The sequence below is a fragment of the Cryptococcus neoformans genome, chromosome 5, assembly GCF_000149385.1.
Source record: "Cryptococcus neoformans var. neoformans B-3501A chromosome 5, whole genome shotgun sequence".
Classification (NCBI taxonomy): domain Eukaryota; kingdom Fungi; phylum Basidiomycota; class Tremellomycetes; order Tremellales; family Cryptococcaceae; genus Cryptococcus; species Cryptococcus deneoformans.
In genome coordinates, this window is record NC_009181.1 from 253508 (window position 1) to 273507 (window position 20000).

General features: G+C 52.1%; 7 protein-coding genes across 7 annotated transcripts in view; 5 read left to right on the top strand and 2 right to left on the bottom strand.

Moving 5' to 3' along the window:
- The window catches only part of CNBE0920 (hypothetical protein), a gene marked incomplete at both ends in the record, with an annotated part of 5395 nt that extends 3473 nt beyond the window's left edge, over nt 1-1922 (top strand). The window contains 8 exons of the mRNA XM_770283.1: nt 1-437; nt 486-595; nt 652-890; nt 955-1166; nt 1222-1285; nt 1328-1547; nt 1600-1672; nt 1734-1922. The exon at nt 1-437 is cut by the window's left edge and continues 68 nt beyond it. Coding sequence (XP_775376.1) covers nt 1-437; nt 486-595; nt 652-890; nt 955-1166; nt 1222-1285; nt 1328-1547; nt 1600-1672; nt 1734-1922 — 1544 coding nt within the window. The remainder of the gene's footprint in view (nt 438-485; nt 596-651; nt 891-954; nt 1167-1221; nt 1286-1327; nt 1548-1599; nt 1673-1733) is intronic.
- A 174-nt stretch (nt 1923-2096) lies between these two features.
- CNBE0930 (hypothetical protein) lies at nt 2097-3152 on the bottom strand (the record flags this gene model as incomplete). The annotated part of the gene is made up of 2 exons (XM_770284.1): nt 2097-2208; nt 2254-3152. 2 exons carry the CDS (start codon nt 3150-3152, stop codon nt 2097-2099), a joined length of 1011 nt encoding a protein of 336 aa, XP_775377.1.
- Nucleotides 3153-3644: 492 nt separating this feature from the next.
- Nucleotides 3645-5765, top strand: CNBE0940 (hypothetical protein; the record flags this gene model as incomplete). Its single annotated transcript, XM_770285.1, has 6 exons — nt 3645-4172; nt 4228-4294; nt 4348-4521; nt 4570-5117; nt 5168-5440; nt 5493-5765. The coding sequence occupies 6 exons, from the start codon at nt 3645-3647 to the stop codon at nt 5763-5765; spliced, it is 1863 nt and encodes a 620-aa protein (XP_775378.1).
- A 215-nt stretch (nt 5766-5980) lies between these two features.
- On the bottom strand, nt 5981-9796 carry CNBE0950 (hypothetical protein; the record flags this gene model as incomplete). The annotated part of the gene is made up of 8 exons (XM_770286.1): nt 5981-6064; nt 6138-7174; nt 7234-7638; nt 7688-9105; nt 9157-9209; nt 9267-9563; nt 9615-9653; nt 9701-9796. The coding sequence occupies 8 exons, from the start codon at nt 9794-9796 to the stop codon at nt 5981-5983; spliced, it is 3429 nt and encodes a 1142-aa protein (XP_775379.1).
- An 805-nt stretch (nt 9797-10601) lies between these two features.
- Nucleotides 10602-13682, top strand: CNBE0960 (hypothetical protein; the record flags this gene model as incomplete). Its single annotated transcript, XM_770287.1, has 7 exons — nt 10602-11045; nt 11102-12005; nt 12053-12546; nt 12598-12870; nt 12923-13402; nt 13449-13523; nt 13578-13682. The coding sequence occupies 7 exons, from the start codon at nt 10602-10604 to the stop codon at nt 13680-13682; spliced, it is 2775 nt and encodes a 924-aa protein (XP_775380.1).
- Nucleotides 13683-14219: 537 nt separating this feature from the next.
- CNBE0970 (hypothetical protein) lies at nt 14220-17159 on the top strand (the record flags this gene model as incomplete). The annotated part of the gene is made up of 6 exons (XM_770288.1): nt 14220-14456; nt 14521-14615; nt 14677-15013; nt 15069-15272; nt 15321-15659; nt 15714-17159. The coding sequence occupies 6 exons, from the start codon at nt 14220-14222 to the stop codon at nt 17157-17159; spliced, it is 2658 nt and encodes an 885-aa protein (XP_775381.1).
- A 2716-nt stretch (nt 17160-19875) lies between these two features.
- The window catches only part of CNBE0980 (hypothetical protein), a gene marked incomplete at both ends in the record, with an annotated part of 2132 nt that continues 2007 nt past the window's right edge, over nt 19876-20000 (top strand). The window contains one exon of the mRNA XM_770289.1: nt 19876-20000. This exon is cut by the window's right edge and continues 68 nt beyond it. Within this exon, the coding sequence (XP_775382.1) occupies nt 19876-20000 (125 nt within the window).

Sequence of the window (20000 nt, forward strand, 5' to 3'; positions counted from 1 at the left end):
TCACGAAGGAAACCGACAAACTGCGCGAAAAGTCTTCTTCCATCAATGACGATATCAAGTCTCTCCAAAACAAGATTCTTGAAGTTGGTGGAGTTCGTCTTCGTGCCATTCAGTCAAAGGTCTCGATTACCAAGGGCCTTCTTGATCTTGCCAACGAATCTATTACCAAGGCAGAAGTTGGTCAAGCCAAGGCTGAGAGAGATGTAGAGAAGCTTGAAAAGTCTATTGCGAACAACAACACTACGTTGGAAGAAGTTGTAGAGGAGCTCGAGCTGGTTGAAAGCAACCTAGAAGGCTGCACCGCAGATTTGAACAAGGTCATTGATTCGATTCAACAAGTAAACGACTCGAGTGACGATATCAATGAAGACTTTGAGCAAAGTAAACAACTACTGGAAGAAAAGCAAGCAGGCATCAATGCCTTTAGGGCTTTAGAGGTGGGTTTCTTTTTCACAACACAGAAAAGAGCTAAAGGCATTGTGCAGATGGATTACAAGCAGCAGATTGAAGACAATGCGAGAAAATTGAAAGAGAGCCAGGAAAAATACCAGTTTTATGAGAGAAAATTGGCGGGTCTAGAACTTGTCTACATTGAGTAAGTATCTAACCCCCTAACTCCAAGGATTGAGCTCACAGCAATGTGTAATGCAGCGAGGATGACGACGAGGAGGATGACGAAGCCGCTGTGGATGAAGAGAAGAAGTTGAATGATGCTGGTGAGGCGAATGAAGAGGATGGAGCGGGTGGAGGGCATGAAGATGAAGAGGCTGCAGAGGCGCCTTCCAGGAAGAAGAAGAAACAAAGCAGCATGGAACTCGAACAGTATTCTCCCGACGAACTGCGGGCTACCAATGAGACGGCATTGAAGGCATACATCGCCGAACTTGAAGGTAAGTCAAAGTGTTTTGTTCCCGCTCTGGGTTGTTGAAACAAGGCTGACATTTGGATCTGCAGATGACGTTAAGAATTCCCGACCGAACCTCAACATTCTCGCCGAGTACCGCAAACGGGAAGCCGAGTTTCTGGACCGAGCAAGAGACCTGGAAACGGTTACAAAGGCTCGAGATGCGGCCAAGGCCCGTTACGACGAGCTGAGAAAGGTCAGGTTGGATGAGTTTATGGCAGGGTTCACAGCTATCACTGCCAAATTGAAGGAAATGTATCAGGCAAGTTTGATTTCTTTGGGACGCGTTGATTCAAGGAGGCTAACGGAAGCAATAGATGATTACGATGGGTGGTAATGCAGAGATTGAGTTGATTGATAGCATGGACCCATTCTCTGAAGGCAAGTCGACGCTGCATTTGGCATATCTAACTTGCTGAATAGGCGTTGTACTGTCCATCATGCCTCCCAAAAAGTCGTGGCGAGCCATTGCCAACCTGTCTGGTGGTGAAAAGACGCTGGCCTCCCTTGCTCTTGTTTTCGCGTTGCACGTCTTCAAGCCTACGCCTCTTTACTTTATGGACGAAATTGATGCAGCGCTGGATTTCAAAAACGTCTCGATTGTGGCCAATTATATCCAGTCAAAAACCCAGGCGGCGCAATTGTAAGTCTTGCTGTCATGTGGGTGTCGAGCAAAGCGGGCTAACGAGATTCAGTATTGTCATTTCTTTACGAAATGACATGTTTGAACTTGCGCATCGTCTCGTCGGTATTTACAAAACATCCAACGTGGGTCTTGTCCTGCTTTTGGTCTTGTCATTTTAGAAAAAAGATTGACACATGTGTGCAGTGTACAAAGAGTATTGCGATTGACAATAAGGATCTCCGATTACAAGCCCGGCCGAAGAGACCGCCAGGTGTTCCTCCGACACCGGGTACTTTGACGAGAGTACCTCTGACGCCTACGCCGCGGAGACGAGCGGAATCACGGGTGGAAGAGGACACTGTCCCGGCTACACCCGGTACTGTCAACGTATAGTCTTGTTTCTTTTGCTTTCTATTTCCTCTGGACTTTTTGGCTTTTACCGTTTCCCGCCCGACTTTGCATCTGTTGTATGGCCCAAAGAATAGATATTAAAGCTATGCATAATTCCCTGATATGACGAGTATGATGAGAACTGAAATGAGATGGGATGTTTTCTACGTTGGACAATTAGACCCAGTCACGAGGATTTTTCAAAACCTCCATGAGCTTTTCTTCGCGTGTTCCGGACCCTTCCCTGCCCAAGGGGGACATGTATTCCCATCGCGCCGTTTCCGGCAACCTGGCAATGATTAGAAGATGAAAAAAATAAATAGAAACAACTCACGACATCAAGATACTCTCTATCCTCGCGCCGGGGGTGTTCAACCCAAACTTGGTACCTCTATCATAGACCAAGTTGAACTCGACATACCTCCCTCTCCTGAGCTGCTGCCACCTCTTCTCCTCGGGCGTCCAGCTGTCGTTCATGTGCTTGTAGACGATGGGCACGTAGGCGGGGAGGAAGGCGGCAGAAGCGGATTTTACAAATTCGAAAATCTTTTCAGCGCTTGGTCCCTGGGCGCCGTCCGGCGGGGCATGGACGGGGGACGTGGTGGTGAGATCGTCAAAGAAGATGCCGCCGAGACCTCTGCACTCGCCGCGGTGGGTGATGGTGAAATACCTGTCGCACTGCCGCTTAAAGTCGGGCCAGTAGCGCTCGTCGTGCTGGTCGCAGGCGTGCTTGAGCGTCTTGTGGAAATGGACGGCGTCGGCCTCGTCGAGGTAGGACGGGGTGAGGTCGGACCCGCCGCCAAACCACCACGCTTTCGGTTTCCCGGTCTCGGGATCTTCAATCTCAAAGTACCTGTAGTTGAGATGGACGGTGGGCACGTGTGGGTTCCGGGGGTGGATGACGATGCTGAGGCCGGTTGCGAAGAAGGGGACGGTGCCGGTGGGCTCCGGCAGGCTCGGGTGGTCCGGCAGCATGGCCATTTGGGCCTTGGGCGGGAGCTTGCCGTGCACGACGGAGACGTTGATGCCGGCCTTTTCAAAGACGCGTCCGTCGGCGAGGACGCAGGAGGAGCCTTCGCCGCCTTCGGGGCGGATCCAGGCGTCGCGGAGAAAGGTGGGCGGGGCGGGCGACGGGGCGAACTCGTTGGGCGGGGCGGCGGCCTCGATCTGTTCCATCGTGCGGACGATGTGGTCCTGCAGCGACTTGACCCACGTGGCCATGCGGATGCGCATAGGGTTCTGCGGGGGGTTAGCGACGGTGCCGAGAGCGGGGGCTTACCGCTGGGTCGTCGTTTTCGAGGGCGGCGACGGGGTGCCACGGGAGCGCGCGCGTCTCGATGGCGTCGACGGCGGGCACGGCGTCGCAGCGGGCGATGTCCTGGGCGGTGTGAGCAGCTGAGAGACACGGAGATGGACGCACGTACGTTTCCGCTGCAGCGCCGTGTGAGCTCGAACGCGAGGCCGGCGACGAAGCCGGTGGCGGCGCAGGCGGCGAGGGCGCGGGACGGGCGGGGGGGGCGCGTGGCGTAGAGCCGCGCGGGGGAGGGGGGGAGCGCGCGAAGGCGGGGGGTGAGGCGGGGGGGGAGGCGGGGCGGCATACTGGGTGGGGGGGGAAGTCAGACGGAAGGCGCGAATATATACAGCGCGGCGAGGAAATTGCCGGGCGCTGATTTCCCGGCATCGCCCGAGAGCAAGTCCAAATCTCTCACTGCACATGCATACACCATGCTCTCCGCAGCACTCCGGGTGCTCGCACGCGCAGCAGCGATACAGCGCGCCGAGGCAGCGGCGACGGCGACGGCACACAGCTCCCCCGCCGGAAGCCTCACAGCCCTCGACAGACTCATAGACGCAGCGCCGCATCACCCACCGCCGCCCGCACCCGGCACACACCCCGCCGACAAGGGCCACGGCATACCCCTGCCTCTCAGCTTGAAGCGAGGTTATCGGGGCCCTGTCAAGTATGTCCAGCCTAGAGCCAGGCCTAAGCCTGAGACGGTAGAGTCGGTGGAGTCGGTAGAGTCGGTCAGACCGATCGAGACTGTTAAAAGTAGTCCATTGACCGCTATACCCTTGACCAAGCCAGTGGGACCAGCAGAACCAGCGGAGCCAGTGGAACCAACGAGACCAGCGGAAACTGTAAACGCAGCAACTGTAGACGTGGACGCCGATAAACCCCCTGCTCAGCCCGTCCCGCCCATCGTCAAACAATTGGAAGCTGCAGCTGAAGCTGAAGCTGCAGAAGACGACGAGGTATGCCGTATTCTACATCTGATCTGGCACAACTAACAACCTATCCATCTACAAGACGCCAGTGATCTTGCGTGCGTCCAGGGTACCTGCTTCCCGACTCGGCCGCCTCTTCCACTATGGCTGTAAGCTGAACCCCGGCAGCAATGTACAAAGCGGACACTGACGGTCCCTACAGCACTCGCCGCATCACTCTCATGGGGTGCCGCATCAGAATCCATTCGGCGGTCGACCGGCGGAAACAGCAGCGGAAGCGTGTTTATGAGCGATGCGAATATCAGACGGCTCGTCTCTACCCTTGGCCGGATGAGGGGCGCTGCATTAAAGCTGGGCCAATTCATGTCTATCCAAGGTCCGTCCACCCTCTCCTCGCCGCGCATCACTGACAAGATATCCACAGACAACCACATGCTCCCCCCCGAAATCGAACAGGTCCTGCACCAAGTCCAGGCCCACGCCAACTACATGCCCGACTGGCAGATGGACAAAGTCCTCCGCGACGAGCTCGGCGCCGACTGGCAGGCCAACCTGTTTACCCAGTTTGACCGTACACCGATCGCCTCCGCCTCGATCGGCCAGGTCCATCGCGCCGTCCTCAAAGACGGCAGGCAGGTCGCCGTCAAGATCCAGTTCCCCGGCGTCGCGTCCTCGATCGAATCCGACTTGTCCAACCTCTCCCTCCTCCTCCGCACCTCTGCCCTCTTGCCAAAGGGACTCTATTTGCAAAACACGATCGCAGTCATGCGCAGAGAGCTCGAAGATGAGTGCGATTATATCAGGGAAGCAGCGGCCGGCAAGAAATTCGCACACCTCTTGGCGGGCGATCCGTTCTTCATCGTGCCCCACGTCGTGGACGAGGCCACCACCGGCAAAGTGTTGACGACCGAGTGGATGGATGGGAAACCGTTGAGCCGGGTCAAGAATCTCTCTCAAGAAACGCGTGATCTCGCAAGTCTACTTCTTCCCCTCTAGATGTCGCTAACGACTTTTGGAAACAGATCGGCACCCACATCCTCCGTCTCTGTCTTTGCGAACTCTTCCAATTCCGATTCATGCAAACCGATCCCAACTGGGCAAACTTTTTATTCACCCCTGCCTCTTCCTCCGCCCCGCCCCACATCCAGCTCATCGATTTCGGCGCAAGTAGAGAATATACCAAACAGTTTATGGATGGGTGGTACAGGCTGTTGAAGAGTGCGTTGGAAGGCGATAGGGAGAAGATGCGCGTCGAGAGTTTGAGTTTGGGGTATCTCACTGGGCAAGAGAACGATGTGGGGTTTTTCCCTTTTTTTATTTCTCGTGATTTTACTGACACACCTTTAGGAAATGGTCCAGGCACATCTCGACTCCATGGCCCTCGTCGCCTCCCCCTTTGCCCACCACGGCCCATACCCATTCGCCAACCAGACAATCACCGACTCCATCCGCGCACTCATCCCCATCATGCTCAAACACCGTCTCACCCCGCCACCCCAAGAAACGTATTCACTCAATAGGAAACTGAGCGGCGCTTTCCTGATGTGTGCAAAGATGCGGGCGAATGTGGATTGTAGGAAACTTTGGGAAGAGCAAGTGGGGGGTTATAAGCAGGGCTAGCTTTTTTGATTTTTAGATGTGGTCTCGCATTATCAGTTAATCGTCTCGGCTTTGCATACGAAAATGGAAAGATTCGTAGATTTCCTGTGCCATCTAACATACTATCCATCTCCTACCCACTTTCAGCGCTCTTTCCAAAAGGCTATGCTACACGAATCTTCACCCTCTTGCCACTCGCTCCTAAAATCACCTTTCGCCATTCAATAATTGATCCACTACTCTTCTCGCTTTTCAAACTTTGCAGCCATCGCACTGACAGATCCTCGTGTCCCATGACCGCTCGTCCCTTGAGCGCCATACTAATCCATCGACCCGTCAGTTTTCATTTTTTTAGGGGCATGGCGATTGAGACTTGCAAAAAAATCAACTCACCTTGCTCGACGGCCTTTCCCCAGCAGACGGTGTAGTCGGCCGACTCGTCCCCGCACCCGCACCCGCACCGGTATGAATACTCGTAGGCCTACTTTTCACCCTCCCCAAACCCTCTCCTTGCCCTACTGAGCCCGCTATACTCTGAGGCGAATCCGGTCGTTCCGACGTCGACATTGACGTCCCGTGCGCTCGGCCGGGAGCCGGGCGCGGACCTCGAGCCGCACGGGGACCCCGAAGACGAGAGGATTCACCAGACACTCCGCGCTTGAGACCGGCGGCTGAGCCGCCAGACGAGATGACAACGTCTCCTCCATCGGCCGGTGCCGCGGTCGGGGCTTGTTCATTTTCTTGGACTTGCTGGGTGTCTTTTGACAAAAAGGTAGTCGCAGTGGGTGGGATGGGATCTGTCTCGTGGGAAGAGGCCGCGGCGGCGGCGGGAGATGCGATAACGGGCGCAAGATCGGTCTTCCCCTCGGAACGACTGGAGCGGATCGAATTGGCAGAGTGGACAGAGGAACGGTGGACAGCAGCAGAGGCGGCGGGAGGAGTAGAAGACTTGGGGTCAGTGTCGGAAGGTGGGATGAACGGCTCATCCTCGTCACTTCCAGCCTCCTCCATCTTCTTCGCCTCAATAGCCGGGCCAAAGCCAAGGGCAGAAACGGGATTAGTCGCAGAGCCAGCAGTCGCCGTCAAAGCAGGTGCAGGACTAGGTGTAGTAGGGACAGCCTGCTGCTGTGGCTGGATAGGAGGCAAGTCCTTGCCGCCCCTAGGTGCAGGACTCGTCGCTCTCATTTGCGCTCTCTGCAACTCCAAGAGATGTTGAGGATCAACATCCTTACCAAGACTGCTTCGTGAAACTCTTTGATCAACCAAGGCGGTACGTTTTCTTACAGGCATGGGACGGTCAGTCTCCGCCTTCAGTTTCTCAACAAGCGGAGGGAAAAGGGCGGTGTAGTGCCTGATAAGGTCGGCGAGGAACAATGAAGGAGTACGGTCACCGATAGTGAGATCAGTCTCAAATTGTGGACGAAGAATTGCTTGGTGCTCGTGTCAGCTGGCAGTGAAACATCAGGGAAAAAAACAAAAAGACACTTACTCCTTCCGACCGACAGTGCGAGTTTGGTAGTATATACTTCATCGGGCTCAGCAGACTTTGTCGTATCAATCAAGGTCCTGAAATGCTTGATGACAGCATCCAAAGCAAAGATATGCGATCCGGGCAACCTTCCAAGCACACTCGCCACCGCGCTCGTCATATCCACATCTTGGTCCGCACCCACAGCAGGATATACTGCCTTGGCATCTTCCCAGCCTTCCCAGCCCATCACCGGAGGGTTCAACTCAAGCAAGTAGAGCTTGATCGTCCCAGCGGCGACGGGAGCGTTAAACTTTTTAACAATGCTGATCAAATCATCGACGGGGATTTTAGGGTTGTTGATGGCATTTCGGAGCATATGGGTCTCCATAAGAGGCACCTCGTAGATCCATGCTCGGCGTCGCTCTGAGCAAGGTATGAGCATACAGTCTATAACCAACTGAACCAGACTTACCCTCTTCGGAAATCGAGTCATACATCTCCGCCAACGCGCCCAACAGCGCTTCCAGCGCCTCTGGGATTGCCCCCTTTTCCCGCTTTGGTGCATGGACCAGACTCTTCCATCCTCTCTCGCCCGACCATCGCCGAAGGTCTATTCCAAAGTTCACATCAGGCACGTCTGTATCCACACTTTCGTAAACATGCGATTGTGGCCTAAACGGACCAGTCCTGTTTCCTTCGATGAGCGCTTTGATATCGGCCTCGGGGTTGAACGCCTCGACAGAAAGCTCTGTAGACTTTTGAAGGTTGGCAAGTTTGCTAGGGAGTTTGGCAAGCGTGGTCTCGTATTGCTTCAACACCGTCTTGACGGCCGAAAGCCTCTCACGTTCCCATCTCTCCCACAAACGCAAACCCCGCTCAATACGCTCCTCCATCTCCAACCTCTTCTCTTCAGCGCTCCACACTCCTTCTCGATACATTTCATCTGCCTTGTGGGCGTCTCGTCGTAAGCGGACGTGGGGAGGTTCATCACTGTTAGCAAGTGACGCGGGAAGGTAAAGATGGTACTGCTTGAAGATACTGGGGATAGTATTGGTAGCATTGGAAGGAGAGAGAGGGGTAGGTAGTGCAAAAGGTTGGTGTGATACAGTCTCGTGACCGTTGACTTTGAGGATGAAGTATGTGTCGTCACTAGCATCAAATCCTCTACCCACACCGATTCGGCTAAAGTATCCCATCTTGTGAAGCTCATCAGCCGCATCCGCACATCTCTCCCAATCACCCCCGAATGCTTCAACATTATCCGCTAACCAGTTGACAATCTCCGCACCAGAGACAGTCTTCTCGTAGGTACCTAAAATGGTACTTCGTTGACGGCTGGCAAGAGCGGGATTGGATTTGGTGGATGATGTAGTGGGCGGCTCGGCATTGGGAGCGACGGTTGTGAGTAAGTAAGTATCAAGGCGCTGAAGAATCTCCTTGAGACCTCGCGGAGTGAGAGAAAGGCCAGAAAGGAGGATTGGTGCGACGTTGGGATCGGGTGAGGAGTGTAACTCGTGAGTGGTTGACTCAACACCTGGAAGGGTCGGCTTCCCATGCGGGTCGGTTGGCGGAATGAAGCACTCTTCTCGCGGGCTTCCAGGACTGTCCAAGCTGCCACCACCAACTAGATCTTCCGTCTTCAAGGGGCTTGGAGGGGGTGGGAGCACCTTCCCATCAACAGAAATTGTGTTTAGATGTTTTGAAGGAGACGAGCCAGGAGCACTGGAACCGCTGCTGACAGAGGCAGCCCGGAGCTTTTCCGTGATACGGTCGGCAACCGTGCCAGTACGTCGAAGGTTGGCACCAGACAGCTTGACTTGTGGGAGTTTGGGAGAAGAAGTGTAGTTGTCGGGAGGGGGTGAACGGGAAGTCGCTGGGGCAAACTTGACACTATACAACGGTCAGTATGTTTTTCGCTAGACTGATAAAGCAAAGGCATACTCATCCTCAGCATCATCAGCCGCCCGTGTCTTTGCCAAATATGCCTTTTTGAACTATGCTTCTCATCAGCCGGTAGTCCGAGTCGATCCGTACTCCCCTCCGCTACTCACTTGCTCCAGTTTATGAGCGTCTTTTTCCCAGACACTAACAACGCCGCTTTTACCAAGCATTTCCGCCTTGGCTTCTTTGATTCTGATACCATGTCTGTCCACCCACGCTTTCCATGCCAATAACACCCGCTCTTCAAGCTCTTGCGCCAAGGCCAGATGAGCTTCACCTCGTGCTGAAGAGGCACCACGAAGGGATAAGAGGGTGTGGGAAAGGGATGAGGAAGATTCTGTGGAGGTGGAAGGAAGTGGAGGACTAAGAAGGGTTGATGCTAGTGAATGGTGGCCCCGGACTTGCGACTGATGTCATGTCAGCGATCAGTTGATACATCCGCGGAGAATGTTAGTTACCTCTATAAACGCTGTGACATCTTCATTCTCGAGACATCCCTATGTGATAGTGAATAAGTGGCCGTGGTGGATTGGGCTGCACTTACCTGCTCGAGGTTCTTGAACAAGACTTCAAGGCCTGATCTGTAGTCTGGAGACCAGAAAGAGTTGTAAAAGGAAGGTGGGAGAGTTACTGGGGCCATGGTGGACTTGTATATGGGAGACGGGACTGGGGAAGAAGGAAGGAAAAAGGAAGAGAGGAAGAAATGGTTGACTGGACTGTTGTGAGAGCGGAGGAGTGGCAGAGTGAGGAAGCAATGACAACAGCGGCGGCGCGTGCACAACAGCCGTCAAGGGTCCAGATGCGGGGCGGTGTATTTCTTAATCCAGTTATCGTGTTTTCAGGCACACACTAATCACAACATCACCTTTTCTAATCCACCTTTAAAATACTATCACTTGGCACCCGGTTTTCTTGTGGCACACCCTTTTAGATACAGAAGGTATCGACGGTCCTACTCCCTGGGTAGAGCTAATACGCCCATTCAATCTTCATGCAGCGGAATGGTTCAGATAGCAGGGGGCGAAAGGAAGGCGCGCCCGGTCGTCGACTCTGGTTGAGCAGATATTATTGTCCACTCAATAGGCATGATGCATACATCCCTGCCGCTTGTGATTTCCCTTACGTTGTTAGATATACAGGGCAGCTTGGCATGTCCCCCTACTTTGGTAATCAGCCAGACATAGAAGCGGCCAACGAAAAAAGCCCAAAAGCAAGCCAGGCGCCCAACCGCCACACGACCTCCACCGCCACAAAGCCCCGCGCGCCGATTTGGGTCTCAGACTTCGTGATTTGTTGTACGCAAAACGCACGGGCCCCTCTCCATAACATCCAGCACTACTCCATACAAACTCTCTCTCCATTACTCCATCCCGCTGCATCTCATATCTCTCTCAAGGTTCCCGCCTTACTCCCCACCAACAACGCCCAATCATTCATCATACACAATGGCCTGGCAGCCGTCAGAACAGGGGCTCCAAGAGGTCCTTGGTATGCTCAGAGATACCTCGAGCGTCGACTCAGAGGTACAGAGAAATGTCGCCCAGCGTCTCGAACAACTTCGTTTCGTCCCCGACTTCCTTGCATATCTTGCCCACGTCCTCATCCACTGCACAGGCGAACAAGACTCTCATCGAGCAGTCGCCGGTCTTTTGCTCAAAAACTCTCTCAATCAGCGTTCAGGACCCACAACAAACGAGAACGATGCCCGAGCAATGGCCTATGTCAAGAATACAGTCTTGACTGGCTTGGCGGACCCCGATCAGATTGTGAGACAAACAGTTGGAACGGTCATCATGTGCTTGATCTCCAATGAGGATGTTGGAGCTTGGCCAGAAGCGTTGGATGCTTTAACAAAGGGAATGGGGTCGACGGACCCTAACGTCGTCGAGGTGTGTGCTGCTTGTTCTTTTTGCGGTGGTCACACGCCTTCTAACTCATAACACAGGGCTCCTTTAACACATTACAAAAAATTTGTGAAGATGCCCCTCATAAGCTCGACTTCCAGGTACAAGGCCGGGACCTCCTCGACCATCTTGTTCCCCAGTTTATCGAATTCACCAACCACAATGTGAACAAAGTCCGTCTTTACGCTCTCCAAATCCTCCAATCTCTCCTCTCCATCGGTATCGCCGCTGTCACCGCGAACATCGATAACTATATCCGTGCTTTGTTCAACAAGGCGTCAGATCCCTCGCCCGATATCCGGAAAAGCGTCTGTGCCTCTCTTGGCTTGATCCTTGGCTCTAGACCGGACAAGTTGGTGCCAGAAATGGGCAATGTAGTCGACTATATCGTGTTTTGCACTCAGGACGATGACGAGACTGTTGCCCTCGAAGCCTCCGAGTTTTGGTTGACTTTTGCTGAGGACGCTTCACTCAAGGACCAGCTCCGTCCTTATCTTCCCAAGGTCGCCCCACTTTTGCTCAACAAGATGGTTTATTCTGACTACGACATCGCTGTACTTGACATGGACGAATATGATGAGGATGTTGCCGACAAGGAGACCGATATAAAGCCCCGTAACTACTCTTCCAAGGTCCATGCCGCGCACGAGAGCAACGACCCTTCCTCGTCCAAGGGGGCTGGGTTTTCTCGTGAAGCTGCTGATCGAGCGTTTGAGGAGGACGATGAGGAAGAGGACGAAGAAGATGACGATTTCTTTGACGATGAAGATGGGACGGGCGAGTGGAATATTCGAAAATGTTCTGCGGCGACGCTGGATGTGTTGGCTGTATCTTTTGGAGCAGAGTTGTTAGAGATTTTGTTACCTCATTTGAGAGACAAGATCTTTGACGCCGAATGGCAACAACGAGAGAGTGGTGTTTTGGCACTTGGTGCTATTGCCGAGGGTAAGTTCAGTATTCTTGGAATTGAAGCAAGCATTGATCCGATGCAGGCTGTATCGCCGGCCTTGAGCCCCATCTTCCGCAACTTGTCCCCTTCCTCCTCAGGTCTCTCGAAGACAAGAAGGCCCTGGTGCGATCGATCACTTGTTGGTCTCTTGGTCGTTACGCCAGCTGGATCGTCCAAGTCAACCCCGAGGACAAGACTCAATATTTCATCCCGACTATGGAAGGTCTCCTCCGCATGGTGCTTGACCACAATAAACGTGTACAGGAAGCGGGATGTTCTGCCTTTGCCACTCTCGAGGAAGAGGCCGGGACTGAAATGGCGCCCTTCTTGGAGCCGGTTTTGCGAAACTTGACATACGCGTTCTCCAAGTACCAGCAAAAGAACTTATTGATCTTGTATGATGCCATCGGTACGCTTGCCGACTCTGTCGGGGATGCGCTCGGCCAGCCAGGTTATCTTGAAATCCTGATGCCTCCTCTGATCGATCGATGGCAAAGATTAGGAGACAATGACCCTGATTTGGTTCCTCTTCTCGAGGTATGCCAATCTGCCTTTTAAAGGGTTTTCGCCATGCTAACGTGTTTCTAGTGCTTGTCCTCTGTGTCAATTGCTGCCTCTCAAAGCTTTACTACTTATACACCCCCTGTCTACCAGCGATGCCTCAACATCATCCACACCACTCTTCAGCAGTACTCTGCCTTCGAGCAAGATCCTGACAATGTCGATGAGCCCGACAGGACTTTTATCGTCGTCGCTCTCGACTTGTTGTCTGGTTTGGTGCAGGGTATGGGAGAAGCGATTCACCCGTTGATCTTGGAGGGCCAGCCGCCATTGTTGCACTTGTTGGCGCTCTGCTTGACAGTGAGTCTCAGCAAATGAATGTAAAGGCTATTCCTCTCTGACCTTGTCACAGCACTACGAACCCCCCGTCAGACAATCCGCTCACGCTCTTCTCGGTGACATGGCCATCTCGTGCTTCCCCATCCTCAAACCCGTTGTCCCCCAGATCCTTCCTTCTGTCATCGAGCAAATTGTCGTCGAGCCTCCTGCTGACTGCATCAGTGTGTGCAACAATGCCGCCTGGGCTGTGGGTGAAGTTGCTCTTCAATTCAACAACGACTCTGCTGCCCTTGAGCCGTTTATGCCTGCTTTGGTCCAGAGGCTTATCCCTATTCTTTTGAGCTCAAAATCACCAAAGAGTTTGAGCGAGAATGCAGCTGTGACAATCGGTCGGTTGGGTCTTGTTTGCCCCGCGCTTGTGGCCCCTGAGCTGCCCAACTTTGCTCAGGCTTGGTGTACGGCTTTGTGGGAGATTAAGGATAATGATGAGAAGGACTCGGCGTTCAGAGGATTGTGTATGATGATCAGCGCCAACCCTGAGGGTATTCAGAGTGTAAGTCATTCTTGCATTAACTAGAGACAGTGCTGATGACTCGCAGAGTTTTGTATGGTTCTGTAACGCCATCTGCAAATGGCAACATCCCTCCGCTCAACTCGATGAGATGTTCCGAACAGTAAGGGCCACTTTCAAAATTTGCCAATGTGTAACCGTTGACATTCTCTATTAGATTTTGCAAGGGTTCAAGAATGGTCTTGGTGCGCAATGGGACGCCCAAATGTCCAACTTCCCTCCCGTCATCAGACAGCGTCTCGCTGAGCGTTACGGCGTCTAAAGGAACTCTCTTCTTGTCACGATGTTTCGTTTTTGCCCTTTTCCTCGACCATACAGCGTCCGTCATATACCCTCATTTGATTAGGCATCTCAGCATCTATACCCCTACATAGCATTGCGTTTCACGACACTCTCTATCTTCAATTATATTACGGCGGAGCCTTTGGCGGTCGAATTTGTGTGCATTTGGATAGTGCTCAAGTCTAGTAGGGTAGTTCAACAAGTAAATAGATATACATAGCATTTTTCTGTTTTGAATAAGTTTGCATTGGAAGCCTTGCCTTATGCAGGCTTTACATCATGGTTACGAAAGTAGATAGCAACAATAGTAGATAGGCATTGAATGAACGTCGAAAGTCACGATCGAGTATACGAGTGCCACAAGAAGATAATAAGGATCGCGGAGCGGCGTTTCGGCGTTTTGTGGTATGGCACTTGGTGCGCCATTGTCCTTTGAAGATTCATTCCAGCGGAGGCAGCCAAAAATACAAAAAAATACATAACTGTTTCTACATCTATACTCCACAACCCGTCAGCAATGTCCTTCTTCGCAAAGCTCCAGGGTTCAGACTCTGAATCTTCCTCTGGCTCAGAATCGGAAGAGTCCATCCTCTCCGGCTCTGAGGGCGAGCGACAGGACAAGAAGCTCGCGGCCCAGAAAAAGCAACAAAAGTCCAAGGCTTCCATGTTCTTGAACAGCGAGGAAAGTGAAAGCGAGGAGGAGAGCTCAGATGAGGATGAGGAGGAGATGAGCGATAGCGATGATGAGAGACAGGTGCGTTGTCGTGTGGCGGCGGACGGTAGAATGATGTTGAAGGAATTGCTGACGATGTGAACAGGCCGTTGCAAATAAATTCTTGAACGACGCAGCCTCCAGTGACGAGGAAAGCGAAGAGGAGGACAAGATCATTGTTTTGAGTGCCAAGGACAAAAGGTATGTCTTGTTGCATTCGTGACTGGTGTCATAAGAGGAGAACATACTCATACACTTGCAGGTTCGCCGAAATGGAAGCCGCTATCCACAGCATCCAAAACGCGGTCAAGAACACTGACTGGGTCCTTGCCTCTTCTGAACTTGACAAGCTCTTCCGGTTTATCGCTCGACACCTCGTCACCATTGTCGCCTCCCCTATCCCTGCTGAAGGCCACATTCCTCCCCGATTCCTCGAGACCCTCGTCTCTCTTGAAGCTGATGTCGCCAAGACTCTTGCCGCGGAAAAGTCTGCACCCAAGAAGATGGCTCCCGCTAAGGCCAAGGCTGTCAATGGTATCAGACAGACTCTGAAGAAGAAGAGCAAGGAATTTGACGGTGTTTTGAAGACTTACAATGAGGTTTGTATTATTGGCTCTTGGTGCGAAAGGAGTGTGTAAACTAATGTTGATGTAGGACCCCGAAGCGTACACCGCTGCTTATGAAAAGGCTAACGCCGCCCCTGCTGCCCCTAAGCCTAAGAAGGCCGCTGTTACTACCCCTGGTGAGGGTGAGGACGACGAGTTCATGACCATCGGCAAGGGAGGAAAGACTCTTAACCTTACCGCTGACGGTGTCTTCAAGACTTTGAGGGAAATCTTCGAGGCTCGAGGCCGAAAGGTTCGTCAGTTTTTTGTGATCACCATTGCGTTGACTAAATCCTTGTAGAACACCGATCGTGCCGAGACTATCAAGATTCTCACCAAGCTCCTTGAAGTTTCTGAAACTACCTACCAGAAGATTCGAGTCCTTCTCGCGCTTGTCCCTGCTCGACTGGACTACTCTCAGCACCTCGTTTCAATCCCTCAAGAATCTTGGGTTACCGCTTTGCAAGAGTTTGACCAGTTGATTTCTATCTTGATCGCTGAGCCCGACTACTTGGTCCAGGAGACCGTTGGCGAGTATGATGATCTGGTGGAGAGGACTCCTGAGGTTGTGGACGGTAAGAAGCAAAAGGTCTTGATTGCCGGCAGCTTAATCAGTCTTTTGGAGAGCTTAGACAGCGAGGTACGTTTTTTTTTTATATATCGCAAAGTGTTAGACTGACATTTACTCCTCCAGCTCACCAAGACTCTTCAACACACTGATGCGCACGAGAAGGGTGATGAGTACATTGATCGACTCAAGCACGAGGCTCCTCTTTACACCACTATTGTCAAGGCTCAGACCCTTTTTGAGCGCGAACAGCTTTCCGACAACATTGCCCGTACCGTCATCCGACGTCTCGAACACATCTACGCCAAGCCCGACATCATCATCGAGCACTTCGAAAGCAAGGCTACCCAGGCCGCTGCTGGTTTGAAGTCCGAGATCACTCCTTTCGATGTCAAGCGTGACGCCAGCGGTGTCATCCACGACCTCGCCGTGTTCATCTACCAGTCCGATGCCCCCGTTCTCCGTGCCCGAGCTATCCTTTACCACATCTTTAACCAGGCTCTCCACGGCCGATACCACCAGGCGCGTGACCTTCTCCTCATGTCACACCTCCAAGACACCATTTCTCACGCCGACGTCACCACTCAAATCCTCTACAACCGTGCGGTTATGCAGGTCGGTCTCGCTGCTTTCCGACTCGGCTTTATCCCCGAGTGCCAGACTATTTTGTCCGAGATGTTCTCTACCCTGCGACAGAAGGAGTTGCTTGCCCAGAGTGTGCAGAGGTATAACATTCAACTTTCTCCCGAGCAGGAACTTCTCGAAAAACGAAGACTTTTACCCTTCCACATGCACCTCAACGTTGAGCTTTTGGAAGCCGCTTACCTCACTTCTTGCATGCTTGTTGAGATTCCTTTGCTTGCTAGCGTTGATACTGAGGAGCAGAGAAGGCGAGTGACTAGCAAGACCTTCAAGAGGTTGTTGGATATGGCCGACAGGCAAGCCTTCATGGGTCCTCCTGAGAACACTCGAGACCACATTATCAAGGCGAGCCAGGCCTTGCAGGCTGGCGAATGGGAGAAAGCTAGGGACTTGATTGTTTCCATCAAGGTCTGGAGCTTGTTGGACAACGCTGCCGAGGTTAAGGACATTCTTGCCAAGAAGATCCAGGAAGAAGGTCTTCGAACATCCCTTTTCACCTACGCTGCTTACTACGACTCCCTTTCTCTTTCTCATCTCGCCTCCACATTCAATCTCCCCGTCGGCCGAATCACTTCTATCATCTCTCGAATGATCTACACCGACGAACTCGCCGCCTCTTTGGACCAGATTGACGGTGTCGTCATCTTCCACCGAGTCGAACAATCTGAGGTGCAGCGACTCGCCCAGCAACTCGCCGAGCGAACTGCCTCTATGCTTGAGCAAAACGAAAAGACGCTTGACGTCAAGTTGGGTAACCAGGGACAAGGACAAGATAGGGACACGAGGGCAGTGGGTGGAGAGGGAGGTAGGCAACAAGGAGAGAGGAGGGGCGGCAGGGGAACATACCGGGGACGAGGTGGAAGAGGAGGTAGGGGAGGATTCAATCAAGGATTGGGAACAACTATGGGGAGAAGAGTGACGGCGCAGTAAGGAGGGTTTCTGTTAGACGCTTATTGATTTGATCTGGACGTGGTATGCACTTATAGCATTGTGTAGTATGAACGTGATTTGGCTGGACTCTACTTTGCAGCAATAGTCAGGACAAGCTTGGAGCTGTCCAGTACTTAACTGCCATGTGACCGAGCTTCGACTGCTTGCAGTAGTCGTGCGAAAGTATTTGATGATGAAATCAGGCTTCAAGGAGCCAATACGTATGCAAGGCGTTATATAGCCGTGACATCTACGTGTACTAGCTCCCTTATAAAGCAATGCGTATCCGGCTCTACATCGACAACAGACCGTCAACAAGACGCATCGCTTATCACCAGTCACAAAGCAACCCGCTCAACAACAATGACAAAGGGATTTGCTGGCTGCTGCTGGCTGCATCATTATGAATCAAGCTTTTTGAGCATCGGGGGCAGCACATGCTGCAGAAGTCGCACGGATGGACTCCAGCAGCCAGCAGACAACAGATTCTACTCCCAAAGTTTCCATTAAGGTGGTTAAACAACATGCAACAGCATGCCAACATCCTGGCAACAAGCACAGAAAAGCTTCGTGACAGACGTAAGGTTAACATACCGTCCATACAAGTGATCTGCAGGTTGCAGGACGTATTATCGTAGCACACAGACTAAGGACACATAAGAAACAGACACAGCAACCTCGTATCTCGTACCTGGTACCCCATGACCCTTGCTCACTATCTTCCTGCCCTTTTGCCTCTGTGTACGGCCCACAATGAACGCCAAGTTGATCGCACATGGTCCACTCATGTTAAGTGTTCGGACACAAATATGGTCCAGTGGATGAAGTTGTGAACGAGTCGTTAAGGAAAGAAATTTGGACGATATAAATGGGCAAGTGTTGCTGAGATGGGCACAGGAAGTGACAGAAGGAGTTGGTTACTTATTGAGTACAGTGCTGTAGGACATGAGGTAAACCCAATTGCATGGTAGAACAGATCAAGCAATCTCTTGCCGATTCAACGGATCCACCTCTGTCAGATGAGCAATTATTATTGACATGAGAGGAGGGCATTAAATAAATTTCAAAGGCGAAGCAGAGTTGCCATGCCGTTTGTGTGGCCAAAAATGGTAGATACCTTACTTTGTGAGCAAGGCCTTTCATGCTTCATGACTGAATTAGCAAAATCAAATACGCAGTAGATAAAGGGGGAAATGCTAAGCAATGTGGATGCTCATTACAGATGATGAAATGGCGAAGAAGGGTTGTTTGTTTGTCGGTGCCGTTGATGCCGAAGCCACGCATCTCACGAAGCCGAATGCGAGCGCCGGTGGCCGTGGTTATTAATAATAATGAATGCTGGCTGATCACCTGTCACATATATTCTTCTGGCGGGGTATTCGTTGTTTGATCAGTGCCAAACAGAACTGAGAAGAAGGGACGGCGATGTTAGCGTTGTTATTGAACTGTCAGCAGACATAAAAGTTTAGCGAGGACCAAGCTGCAATTGCATGAGAAGAAAAAAGGAAAGAGGGACGAACGAACGAGCAACTGAAGAAATCGAAATTAGATCTGAATGAAGAATGATCAGTTGATGCTCGTTACCAGCGATGGCGTTGATTTCGTTACGATTTTCGAATGGCATTAGGTGGGCACCTCTGTTAGTAATGTTGTGCCGTGCGTTTTCTATTTTCTCTTCTCTATGCTTCTCTCTTCCTGCTGTACGCCCGAAGATTTCAGGAAAACTGGTCATGTGCCGGTTACTGGACTTATGTATTCCATTCACCCTTCATGGCTTTTGCCTGAGCAGATCGCTAAGCGAGGTGGACACCTCTCGTTTCCCCGCCCCCCACTTCTTATCTATCTATCTTTTAGTGCTTTGATCTTTCGGTAATTCGGTAATGTGGTGCGTCATGGTCCTACGGCAGCCTACCGTGCGCGCGCCTACGGATCTACACGGTTTGTTATCGTGGAAATTTTTGATTGTGAAAGTGAAGAGTGAGTTTGTATGGAGGATGAACGAAAGCACTGCGAGGATGAGCCACAGAGACTACATACATACGCAAATGCCCGAGCTGAATGTGAAACCGAAGTCTCCCGAGGCGAGAGATTGTGGCTGTGTGGGTGGCTGAAGATGGAGCAGATGCCATTGTAGCTCATTGGAGATGTCAAGCGTGCTTCCATGCCGTCTTCCAGCCCTTTACGTACTTCTACAACGACCGCCTCCATGCTCGCTGACGAGCAGTTGGGGCTGAGGGCGTCGTGAGCGCAACGTTCTAATCTTACTACGTAGGCACGCATCTGTGGTGATCACAAAGGTCCCGTTCCTGTTGATATCCGCCGGACGGAAGGTGACGTACCCCGGACCCCGCACCTCGCTTCCATAAATATCGTTGAATTCTGAATTTTTATTTTCCTGCCGGACTTACCCCAGGATCCTCTAAGCGAGGTCGAGTAATGGCCGAACTGAAAACTTCATATGCAACCCTACATTCCTCGCATACTACATATCGCCACCACCAGCCACTGAACGGCCGCCCAAAGCATCCACGCCGTTATCTCTGCCCTCTAGCGAGCTTCAAAAAAGCGCTTAACAAGACACATTTTCCACCCGGCTCCTCTTCTTGCCCATTTTTGTTTTATTTTTGTTTCTTTCGTTTCTACCTTACTGGCGGCTACTGCATCGACGTCTTCAACCATCTCGGCAATCTTGACCCCCTCAACTGCTCAAAACATTATGTCGGATCCAAATTCGGCCCAGTCATACCCTCTGAAGGGCCCCTACTCCCAACAGGCAGTTACCGAGTCTATCCAAAGAGAACAGGTTGGTTTGGGACCTTACCCTTCTCGTCCCCAGGGCGG